The sequence below is a fragment of the Bos indicus genome, chromosome 14, assembly GCF_029378745.1.
Source record: "Bos indicus isolate NIAB-ARS_2022 breed Sahiwal x Tharparkar chromosome 14, NIAB-ARS_B.indTharparkar_mat_pri_1.0, whole genome shotgun sequence".
NCBI lineage: Eukaryota > Metazoa > Chordata > Mammalia > Artiodactyla > Bovidae > Bos > Bos indicus.
In genome coordinates this window covers 47,664,320-47,675,870 of record NC_091773.1, presented here as the reverse complement: position 1 = coordinate 47,675,870, position 11,551 = coordinate 47,664,320, and the positions used below count along the sequence as shown (strand labels likewise).

At 46.3% G+C, this 11,551-nt stretch overlaps 1 protein-coding gene across 1 annotated transcript; it reads left to right on the top strand.

Moving 5' to 3' along the window:
- The first annotated feature begins 860 nt into the window (after positions 1-860).
- Positions 861-6,993, top strand: AARD (alanine and arginine rich domain containing protein). Its single transcript, XM_019973475.2, has 2 exons — positions 861-1,233; positions 5,459-6,993. The coding sequence occupies exons 1-2, from the start codon at positions 916-918 to the stop codon at positions 5,600-5,602; spliced, it is 462 nt and encodes a 153-aa protein (XP_019829034.1). The 5' UTR covers positions 861-915; the 3' UTR covers positions 5,603-6,993.
- The last annotated feature ends 4,558 nt before the right edge of the window (positions 6,994-11,551 follow it).

Below are 11,551 nucleotides of genomic sequence, written 5' to 3'. Positions count from 1 at the left end.
TTCTACATTGCTGGGCTTGTGGAAACAAGTGTGTGTGTACTCAGCTGTGTCTGACTCTTTGTGACCCCATGGCCTGCAGCCTGCTAGGGTCTTCTGTCCTTGGAATTTCCCAGGCAAGAATACTGGAATGGGTTGCCATTTCCTACTCCAGGGGATCTTCCTGACCCAGGGATCAAACCTGCATCTTCTACACTGGCAGGTGGGTTCTTTACCAGCTAAGCCACCAGGGAAGCCTTGTGGGTTCCCACAAGCCTGGAATTGTGGAAAGATTATTCTAACTTGCCAATAGGGCCAAGCTTCTCCCACTAGGCTGTCTTAGCAATGTTTGGGATGGCTACTGCTGTGGCTGCTGCTAAGTCGCTTCAGTCGTGTCCGACTCTGTGCGACTCCATAGACTGCAGCCTACCAGGCTCCTCCGTCCATGGGATTTTCCAGGCAAGAGTACTGGAGTGGGGTGCCATTGCCTTCTCCCTGGGATGGCTAAGGGGTCTAATTAAACTTTATATTCTCAACACCTGTCACAATGCCTGGCCGTAAAGTAGAAAGCCAGAGAAAAACATTTTAAGGGCTTCTGAAATATTAAATAATCAAAGCAACCTGGGCCTCAGACGTTCCATCCGGACCTCACTTCCACCTACTTGGGTGGACTTCAGTCTCTCCTTGGAATGACACTCAAGGAGCGAGAAAAAGGGATCCAGTTGAAAACTCTTCTCGGGGTCATGGGAACATACTTCCTTCTGCTGCTAAGGAGGGAAGGACAGACGTGAGGCTGTAGGAGTGGAGCGCCTCTGAGTAGCGAGCGATAGCCTCGTCCCACGCGTTTCCCCGCCCCCGCCGTCACCCGCCCTAATTCTCACACTTGGAAAGAAACCCTTTGCCATACAGCTCTGGAGCCTGGGAGCCGGCACCTCTGAGATGGGCCTAGAGGACTCCGGCCGCCGCAGAGAGGGCCCCTCCCGGGGGCCCCACAACATCCTCCACGCGGCCGGGCTCCGGTCCTCCACCCTGCGTCCCTCACGAGGCTTCCTCGAAGGCGGCAGGGGCGTGGACGGCCCGGAGGAGGCCCAGGCCGCCGGTCCGCGGCTGGACGAGCTCAAGCGGCGGCTGGTGCGCGCCTTCCAGCGGGCGGTGCTGCGCGGCAGCTCCAGGCGTTTGCGGGAAGAGGCGGCGGCGCGGGAGGCGCAGAGCCGGGCGCGCGTGGAGAGCGCCCTGGCCGGGCTGCGCGCCGAGCTGGTGAGCGTGCCCGCGGCGGGCTCTCGGGGCCACCTCGCCTTGGTCCTCGCCCGGGGCCCTCGGCTGTAGGCCGCGCACGTGCCCCGCCGAGGACTGGGGAGGCCGAGGGCAGCTTTTCCCGGGCAGACGGTGAGGCCGTGCAGCGCGGGCGAGCTGGGTTCCCGACGGCACTGATGCTACTGCCTCCCAGGCAGCATCCGGGAGGGAACCAGTTCTGCAGAGCCCAGGTGCTAGCTGACTGTCTCTGGTGAGGGCTGAGTCTACTGGTGACACAGCCAAGACCCCCGCAACCACTCCTCCTCAGCTTGTTCTCTATTTTTTTTCTACCAAATAGAAAGTTCCCTCTAGGGCACTTACAGTGTTTGAGCATGAAAGGGGCTGGGGCGGAAATTTCAATGAAATAAACTTAGGGGATGGGTTGAGCGAGTCCATTAGCAAATGTTTCTTTTATTCTGCAAGTTTTACTATTTCCTTTCTCCTTGGTAAGAATTCAGAAAACAGGAAATGGTAATAAGGAATTTTGTAAAATTGTAGCTTTTTAACATTAGGCAGGAGAACAGTAGGTAAATAGTTACTGTTTTGTAATTTAAACCATTTTCGAGTTAGGCAAAATTTGAAATAAGAGCAATTTAAGCTTTAAAATGGTGCTACTTATTATTATGCGTGGGAATCTGGTGGTTCAGCGGTAAAGAATACAGCTGCAATGTAAGAAGTGAAATGAAGTGAAGTCGCTCAGTCGTGTCCGACTCTTTGCGACCCCGTGGACTGTAGCCTACCAGGCTCCGTCCCTGGGATTCTCCAGGCAGGAGTACTGGAGTGGGTTGCCATTTCCTTCTCCAGGATATCTTCCCAGGAGACCCAGTTCAATCCCTCGGTCGGGAAAATCCCTTGGAGATGGGAATGGCAACCCACTCCAGTATTCTTGCCTGGGAAATTCCATGGACAGAGGAGCCTGGTAGGCTGCATAGTCCATGGGGTCCCAAGAGTTGGGCACAATTTAGCGACTAAACCACCATCACCATGAATATGCATAGTGGAGATTTGGAAAGTTATACTCTTTTGCATTGCATGCTAATAAAATAGTAAGCACTACCTACTTTAGAACTGATTCAACCATCAGTTAATTGTCTGAAACTTAAAACTTTACCTTGTTTCTATGTTTAAGAAGGGCAAGAAGGTAGTACATTAAATTTTCATTTAATTTTACCTGTGTTAACAATTTGAATTTGACAAAGAATGTATTAATTTTGACCCAGCCATATAGTGGCTCAGACATAAAGCATCTGTCTGCAATGCAGGAGACCTGGGTTTCGATCCCTGGGTTGGGAAGATCCCCTGGAGAAGGAAATGGCAGTCCACTCCATTATTCTGGCCTGGAAAATCCCATGGACCCAGAGCCTGGTAGGCTGCTGTCCATGGGGTCGCAGACATGACTGAGTGACTTCACTTCACTATCAAAGAAACATGATTTTCTTCCAACACCTGAGCAGTGGGTGGGTGAAACCCCTTATTAGAAGAGATGGCCTGGAGGGGCATGCTGTGGGTCAGGATGCCAACTGGATGGCGGAGACTGGGCTGAGCCAACCCTCTGCTGCTGACCTGGGGTGTCACCCCATCATACCTCAGTTGACTCATATTTAAATCAGGCGAAGAAAGTATATTCAAGAAGCTCCGAGACAGTTGAACTTTAGCTTCTAACTAGTCACTCCACCAGAAGGAGTTTTAAGCAAGTAATGTACCAGGGTGGGGATAAAGCAGAAAATAAAATTTCAAACAGGTGACGGTTCACAGCCCAGCATTAATATTTACAGTCTCTGCTCTTATTGTTCCTGTTACCTTAGGAATGCTAATTAGCAAGTTTAGGTTTCATCTGTACAATGGAGATAATAAACCCATAGAATGGCTCTAAGTATTATACAAGATAAATGTTACAGGAAGTGCCTAGAATATAGACACTATCCAGACTGGCTTTTACTGTTTTTTGGTTGTGCCCCCTCAAATGGCAGATACATAGGCATGAAAGATCAAGGGTTTTGCTGGAAAGAGGCAGAGATTGTCACACAGATGCTGTGTTCCCGAGACACAGACCATGGTCATTGTCTTGGCCACCACTTCATCGTTGTATGTGACCAGTCATGAAGAAGCAGCAAGAGAGTGTGGATCCCTAACATTATCACACTAGCCAGAACAAGCCATTTCTGATAATGGTCTCTTAGCCAGATTTCTGTAGGACTTGACACCCATCCACACCTTATTTGTTAGGGTGGTATTTGTGTAAGGAACAATGATGAACAGGCTCAGTTAATTTACAGACGTTGCTATTTTTGTTTTCATTTATTTTCACGTTGCTATTTTTGAGATGTCATTTATGCTATTACTTGTTTGAATTGGTCTTCTTAATGGGATGGGTTGAATTCTGGGAGCTTGTGTGTGAATTTCAGGGGTTCTATATACTTCAAATTGTATGCCAAGCTTTGTGTGCACATAAAATTCACATCTTTCCCCAGAGTGAGTTAATAGTTTTCATTAGATTCTCAATGGATCCATGAGGAGAGAAAATTAAGGAACCATTGGTGTTCAGATTTCCTAAAGAATTATGAGTTACACGTACTTTTTTTTTTTAACTTAGATGGTAAGCTATTATCAATAATTTAACTGATTCTTGGCATGAAAGTACAGGATGGGTATTCATCAGTTCATCCATTTATTCATTCCTTCACTCAGTCTTTAAACAAATACACAGAGAACCCAACATGTTGTATGCACAGGCAGTGCACCCGTGGTTAAGGATACAATTAAGGATAGGAACAGACTTTGTGCTCAAAATCACCAGTTTAGTGTAGGCTGTGTGCTAGGAGAGGGACACGTACAGAATGCTGTGGAGGCACAGATAAGATGAGACAGAGAGGGCTTCTAAGAAGAGCTGGCATTTGGCTGGGCTCAACGGGAAGTGGGTGGCAAGGGGCAGAAAGGGCAGAAAACGTGGCTCAGTATGACGTGTTTATTCCAGGACAGGCAAGATTTCTGACCAGCTGCCCCAGGGGTGGGTGTGGGGGTGTGGGGGTGTGGGGGTGTGGGGGTGTGTGTGTGTGTGTGTGTGTGTGTGGAGAGGGCCAGCAGATAAAGCTGGAAGAGCAGGGCAGGTTTATAGGGCCTCTGTGCCACACTGGAGAACTGAAGCTTCCTGTAGGCAGGGTGTAGGGGCTTCTCGTGCTGGTGGTTGTGTTGTCACTGTTTGTTTCCTGGATGTTCATTTACTTTATTCTGCAAACTCTTGCTATTAGAGAAATGGTTCCAAGTGCTGAAGAATGAAAAATATGTCAGAGGAAAACTGAACGAAATTATATCCGATGATTTTATTTTGCAAATTAGGAGGGGACCACTCATGTTTGCTTTTTACCAATGGAATGTCCTGGGTCACCCTTGGGTGATTTCTGATGGGGAGTTGATGTGGGGTTTTCAGCAGAGAGAACAGGGTTCTCCTGAACTGCATTAAACAAGACCCTAACTGAAGAAATATGCAGAGTTGGTTACTAGTTTTCAACTATAATGCAAAGATTATGCTGGACTGCCTCTTAGGTACACTGCCCGAAAGATCTATTTTTTCTTTTAATACATGAGGACCTTCACAAACTCCCATTGGAGGGAGGTTATAAATCAACCTTGCTCTACAACAGATTTCACTCTAGAGTGAAAATTGTTAGATTCTATAAGTACACATAACTGTACATGTGCCTCTAAGGGGTCATTAAATGTTTTGCTCAACAGGGAGGCTGTTTAAAATCCTAAGAACTTGAAATGACAAGTAATCAAGTAAATGGGCCCAGGTCCTGAAAGCTCAGGTGGCCCTGGGCAGTTATCCTGGAGCTCAGAAAGCTCATAAAGATAAGTGATTTCCTCGCAAATCACATGCCATTGCTTGGAAACAGCCTTCCAAGGACAGGAATTTTTCAAATGGATAGCTCTGTGTATCAGCTATTTTTGTTTTCATTGCAAGGCCATTTCGAAAGCTATTTGTATATCTGGATTTTACCTCGTCGTATAGAAAGTCAGTTTTAAAGTCAGGCCAAATAGTCAGAACTGGAGAATAAGATGAAAAATACATCTTTCTTGATATCTTATTTTCCTTCCTACAAAATCCTTATATTTTTCGTGTGCAGAGAGCAGGTTCATTTGATCCATATCTCAGGCTAATAAAAACCCTTATTCTCTTTCTAACTTTCAGCTGGAAATGCGTTTCCAGAATCGTCAGCTGGCCAGAACTCTGCTGGATTTAAACATGAAAATGCAACAACTGAAAAAGGAGGACGAAATGGAAACTGCATTAGAATCGCAGAGCTCTGAAGATAATGCTCAGAATCTGGAATGAGTAAATGCACAGATGAAGCTTTGAACCCTAAGAATAATGCAGACAGCGCTGAAACAGTTCTAACAGTAACATAATGGATGCTTAGCATAGGATTTTAGGGGCAATTTTTAGACCAAAATCTTCTAGGCCATGGGGAAGTGCCAGTGCTATGAGAGGGGAGAGAGAAAATGGTGTGTTGACAAGTTTTAAAGTTATGTATTGTTTTGTGTGGGACATAGAAGTAAAAGAATGTACTGAGACTTACCTGTTGGACCAGTGGATAAGAATCTGCCTGCCAATGCTGGTTTGATCCTACGTCCTAGAAGATCCCACATGCTGTGGGGCAACTAAGCACCGAGCTGCAGCTGCTGAGCCACGCACCGCAACTGCTGAAACCTGCGCGCTCTGAGCCCGCGCTCCGCAGTAAGAGAAGCCACTGCAACAAGCAGCCCGAGTGCCGCAACTCGCTGTGTAATAGCCTCTCGCCTCCAGTAGAGAAAGCCACCATAATAATGAAGATCTAGCACAGCCAAAATAAATCAAGTGTAGAAGAAGAATGTACGGAAGAATGTCTTGGTGCCAATTTCCAGCATTTTCTCTTGTGCTATCTTGATTTTCTGAACTTTCCTCAGAGTCTCATTAATTTTTGTTCTACTTGATTATACTTCGTTTGTCTGCCCAGCCAGCTGTTTAGTAGTCTTCCCTCCGCACCCCACCCCACCCCCATTTTTTTGAAGAATTACTTCTGCCTGGATTCCAACCATACCCTTCAGGTAGAGTCTGCCATTAAGGGTGACTCACCACCTTGGATATAGTCATGCGAATTAAGGCAGTTTGGTCAGATTGTTCTCCGGAGCTTTTGAACTAGAACTAAGGGAGCAGATGAATCTTAGAAGGTGATGGTGGAAGCCGCAGAGGGGCTTGGAAGCTGCTGGCGGCTACCAAGTGAGAACGTTGCGCTTTTTGCAGAAGATTGAAAGGGCACCCCTGAGAGCCCAAAAGGGGAGAGAGAACTGCTCTTCCTTGGCTTTGGGGTCCAGCTGTTTAAATCCCCAGTCCTGGCTATCATTAGGATACATGAAAATTCTCTCCTAGCCTCCTATCACAATCTCCTTTTGCCAAGTCAACTGAGTTGGAGTTGTACGACTTGTACTCCAAAGATTCCTAACTAACACAATTCTTTTGTTATTAAGCTTTCAGGAGTTAAAGGGCTCATGTTGAATTAGAATAGCTACCTCTGCCTTAAAAGTGCTGCCTTCTGGATGCAAAAAATAAAGCTAATTTAAAAAATAGTTTCCATATTCATAATAATCATCTGTAAAAATTAATTTATAAAGCAGGTTATTTGCACATTTAATTAACAATAAAAATTAGTTCTGGAAGACAAAGGAGAACAGAATGGATGTGGTCTTTCTCTTAAATACAAAGTTTTATGTGTGTGAGGATTTGAGGATTTTCTGAACAAATTTTAGTTTGTCCTTAACTTTTTTGGGTTGCCATCTCATGCGAAGAGTTGACTCATTGGAAAAGACTCTGATGCTGGGAGGGATTGGGGGAGGAGGAGAAGGGGACGACGGAGGATGAGATGGCTGGATGGCATCACTGGCTCGATGGACGTGAGTCTCAGTGAACTCCAGGAGTTGGTGATGGACAGGGAGGCCTGGCGTGCTGCGATTCATGGGGTCGCAGAGTCGGACACGACTGAGCGACTGATCTGATCTGATTAATGAATTCTTAAATTCTTTGGTACTTAATTTCTTCTCTCTGTGAAACTGAGGTACCACTAGGTTTCAACTTCCAGGACATTGTCAATGAGGTGTCAGCAATATCCTGAGACCTAGTCCCTGGATTTCTTGAGATATTCTGCATATGTGCTCCTGCCTTCCAAATATACAGGCTGATTTCTTAAATTGCATTTGTAAAACAGGTTTCATATATGTTTCTTCATCAAAGTTATAGAAATTCTGAAGAAAGAGGCAGTGGAATTCCTCATGATCTGTTCTTCAAAAGAGACTAATCAGATATTGGAGCAGTCATTCTAAAGTACATTTTACAACTTAACATTTATAAATTCTTGAGATATTGTGTTTGGCAGATATTCAGGATGCTTCACTTTATAAGTGCAATTCCTTACAGAATGCAGAGAAACTGATGTTAGTTAGCATTCATGTGAATGATTTGATTCCACTAAATGTGCTCAGTTGGGAATCAAAAGAAACTAAAAAAGAGAACTTTTGAAAATGGATGCATTGTTTTTGACATTGTCAGATAAAAAGTCCACAATTTATTGTAAAGTTCTTGGTCACCAGTTTTTTGTCCTATCTTTCAGTGATAAACTTTGGATCACCATATCTTTTAGGAATGACAGATGGAGAAACAGAGAAAGAAACTCTTTGTTTCAAAAGTCTCTTATTTTTTGAAGCCCTCATTAGAGGAGGTGGCTTGTGATATTAGCTGACACAAAGAGATACAGTGAGAACTCAATACATGGGACACTATTGCTATTAAATGTTTTTGCTTTGTTTCCCCTCATGAAGTGAATTCTGCTCTCATACCATAGCCTTCATCTTTTTTTTTTTTTTTTAAGTAGCAGAAGCCAGATTGTGTTCATGTATAGATGTATTTTTGCAACTGCACTCAGCTGTTTATTGTTTGCTGAATTCTGGTTCTGTTCGCTGCTCATAGACAACAGGGACTCTTTTCTACAGGATGTGGGAATGCACTTCCAATGGCTACACTTCCTCACTTTTCAGAGTGTTTAAATAAGTGAGAGCAACTGTGTGACATTTTCAAGAAATACGAGGTGGAAGGGACCAAACTACTGCCAGCTGGAGGGGAAAATGAGAAAATAATTATAACCTAAATGATGCAGCAGGGAAGCAGTAACTGGGTAAGTCAAAGTACGTAAGATGTTCACCCCAGTAGTGGATAGAGAGTGCCAAAGACGAGAACTGAGAAAACAGTTAAGTGAGGAAAATACGGTGTTAAGGTTTTCCAAAATGCTGATTTCTCACAGCTTTAATTACAGGGGAAACCATGTTAGTTGGGAACAGGCTTTCACTCTATGGTTCCTGGTTAGGACCTACCAGAGAAGAGGTGCCAAATTAATTATGACACTTAGGAGCTTTGCACAGGTTGTTAGGCATTAAATCCCTTTACGGGTGGCCTGGATGAATCCACATTTGGTTGCTTGCCAGACTGCTTCTGCTATTATAACAGGTGCTTCTGGAACACCAGCCTGGGCAGAGTGTGTTCTGGGTAAACCTGGGATGGCTGAGCCTGTACCAGTGTAACTGCAAGAATGCCGTCTCCCCTGGTCCCTGCCCTGGCAGGGTGCCGGGCCAACAGGCAACCGTCAGTTTGGTGTATTCACCACTGTTATCACTGCCAGAGTCCCTCCCAGCCCTGAGCCTGGCACAGGGCCGTCCGGTGCCAGCTGCTTCCTCTTGTTCATTGTCGCTACCTCTCCTGCCTCTTTGGCTGTGTCATTAACGAAGGTTATGGGAAGATTAGAAATATGGGTAGGTTTCAGGTTGAACCTATGCCACTCTGCTTACCTCTGCATCTGGCAACCTCTTGTTTCACCTGGACCAGGTGCTTAACTCAGAGATGGGCATGGACCTCTCATAGCAGCCCGAGCCAGGTACTGCTTCTCAGGGGCCATGCACCATCAGTGCTTCTGGGTCTTGGCTCTGATGAATGCTGGGGCTTACAAATTTCTACCTCTTCCTTAAAGAACACACGGCTACCATCCTTCTGTGCTGGGACCAGTGCAGGAGGGACCCTTGGGATGTAATGATAATGAAACCAGCAATGACACTGGGCCACCCTCTTCTGTGTCCAGTGTTGTTCCAGGAATGGAACAGTATGTATTAGCTTATTTAATCCCATGATGATTGGTATGCATGTAGACCATGATTTTGGAGTCATCTGGCCTTGATATTTAGCCCTGGCTCTGTCACTTGCCAGCTTTCTAACCTAAAGTAAACTGCTTTTAATCTCTTTAGATCTGTCAAAAGAAGCTAGTCAAAATGGGTTGTCGTTTAGTGGCCAAGTCATGCCTGTTCTTTGCAACTGTGTGGACTGTAGCCCACCAGGCTCCTCTGTCCATGGGATCTCCCAGTTAAGAGTACTGGAGTGGGATGCTATTTACTTCTCCAGGGTATTTTCCAGACCCAGGGATCAAACCCACATCTCCTACATTGGCAGGCAAGTTCTTTACTGCTGAGCCACTGAAGCCCCAAGTCAAAATAGTATCTGTCTTATTTAAAACCTGAGGAGCTCAAGTTAAAGAACCTTGAAGCAGGTTTGGGAGACAGAGTGAGTGGTGAAGGCTCTTTAACTTCCTGTGTTTCTTTCTTTTACATCTTCAGTTCTACATGATCGTACTGCACTTTTGGACTCAGACCTTCCCTGTGCCTCTTTTCTTCGTCATGTCTTCACTGTGACTCTCTAACGTTCTGCCGCCTGCTCTCTGTTGTGATGTTGCCTCTTCTGCTGCTGCTGCTAAGTCACTTCAATCGTGTCCGACTGTGTGACCCCATAGATGGCAGCCCACCAGGCTCCCCCGTCCCTGGGATTCTCCAGGCAAGAATACTGGAGTGGGTTGCCATTTCCTTCTCCAATGCATGAAAGTGAAAAGTGAAAGTGAAGTCGCTCAGTCGTGTCCAACTCTTTGCGACCCCATGGACTGCAGCCTACCAGGCTCCTCCGTCCATGGGATTTTCCAGGCAAGAGTACTGGAGTGGGGTGCCATTGCCTTCTCCAAGGGAGATATGAAGTCACCAGTAACTGCTACTTACCAACCCCTGAATCTGCCTGGCACACAGTGCCATGTGCATTTAAAACTTGGTCATCCCAGCAACGCTGTGAGATTGGAACTATTGCTTTATCCATTTTATCGAGGAGGAGATGAGTATCAAGGAGGCTAGGTGAGTGGAACTGTCAAGATTCTGGTCCAGGGCTGGGTGTAGCGTGGTTTTTGAGATCCTCCCGAGGGTTTCCCTTGTGGCTCAGCTGTAATGGAAGCCTGTACGAGGTGCTAGGCATATTTTCTGCAACGGTCAGACAAAGAAGACTTCCTTGAGGACATGCTATTAAGTTCTTTCTGTTTCACCTGGAAAAAAGCCCTCATTCTGTGCCTTACATTCTACATAAACAAGCTGGGTGATCTGAACACACTACTCCACTCTGTTTGGGCCTCATTTTACTCATTGGAGAGCTTCCCGGTGGCTCAGATGGTAAAGAATCTGCTTGCAATGCAGGAGACCTGGGTTCGATCCCTGGGTTGGGAAGATCCCCTGGAGGAAGGGAAAGGCTACCCACTCCAGTGTTCTGGCCTAGAGAATTCCCTGGCCAGAGGAGGAGCCTGGTGGCCTACAGTCTATGGAGTTGCAAAGAGTCGGACACAGAGTGAGTGACTTCAACTTTACTTACTGGAAAATGAGAGGAAGACTGGAGTGGTCTCTAAAGCACTTTTCTAACTTGGAGACTCTATTCCAATGCTGCCTGCTTGTACCTGGACCCTCCATCACTTACCTCTGACTCACCCAGACTGCCTGACACCTGTGGTTGGGGTGGGGGAGGGGAGGCGGGCTGCTGGCTGTTAATCACTGGCCCTGGGCTGTGAGTTGTACTCTCCCGGTCCTTGACCCCATCACGCCCTGGCTGTGGCAGCCTTGATGACAACGGGAAGCAATTCTTGTCACTCTCAGATGCCTCTCTGCTCTTCTCACCCGCACTGTGACTGCAGCCAGGGGAAAATGTCACATTTGCACTTCACAAGGAGACAAGCATTGCTCAGACCTTTTATGTGTTAGATTTTGGAAGCAGCCTGGCAGATTGCCTGCTGAGGGGGACGCGGCAGGCTGAGAGCGGTGTAATATGTAGCTAGGAGTGCAGTCTCTGGAGTCCGGTGACAGAGGTGGAAATCTTGGCTTCTTCAATGCCTCATTGTGCTTTTACTGCTGA

What these genes read in the sequence shown, in the direction of transcription:
- AARD (XM_019973475.2), top strand. Translation starts at nt 916, where the DNA reads ATGGGCCTAGAGGACTCCGGCCGCCGCAGAGAGGGCCCCTCCCGGGGG. An exon ending in CCGGGCTGCGCGCCGAGCTG is followed by an intron (nt 1,234 to 5,458) that starts GTGAGCGTGCCC and finishes TCTAACTTTCAG; the next exon opens with CTGGAAATGCGTTTCCAGAA.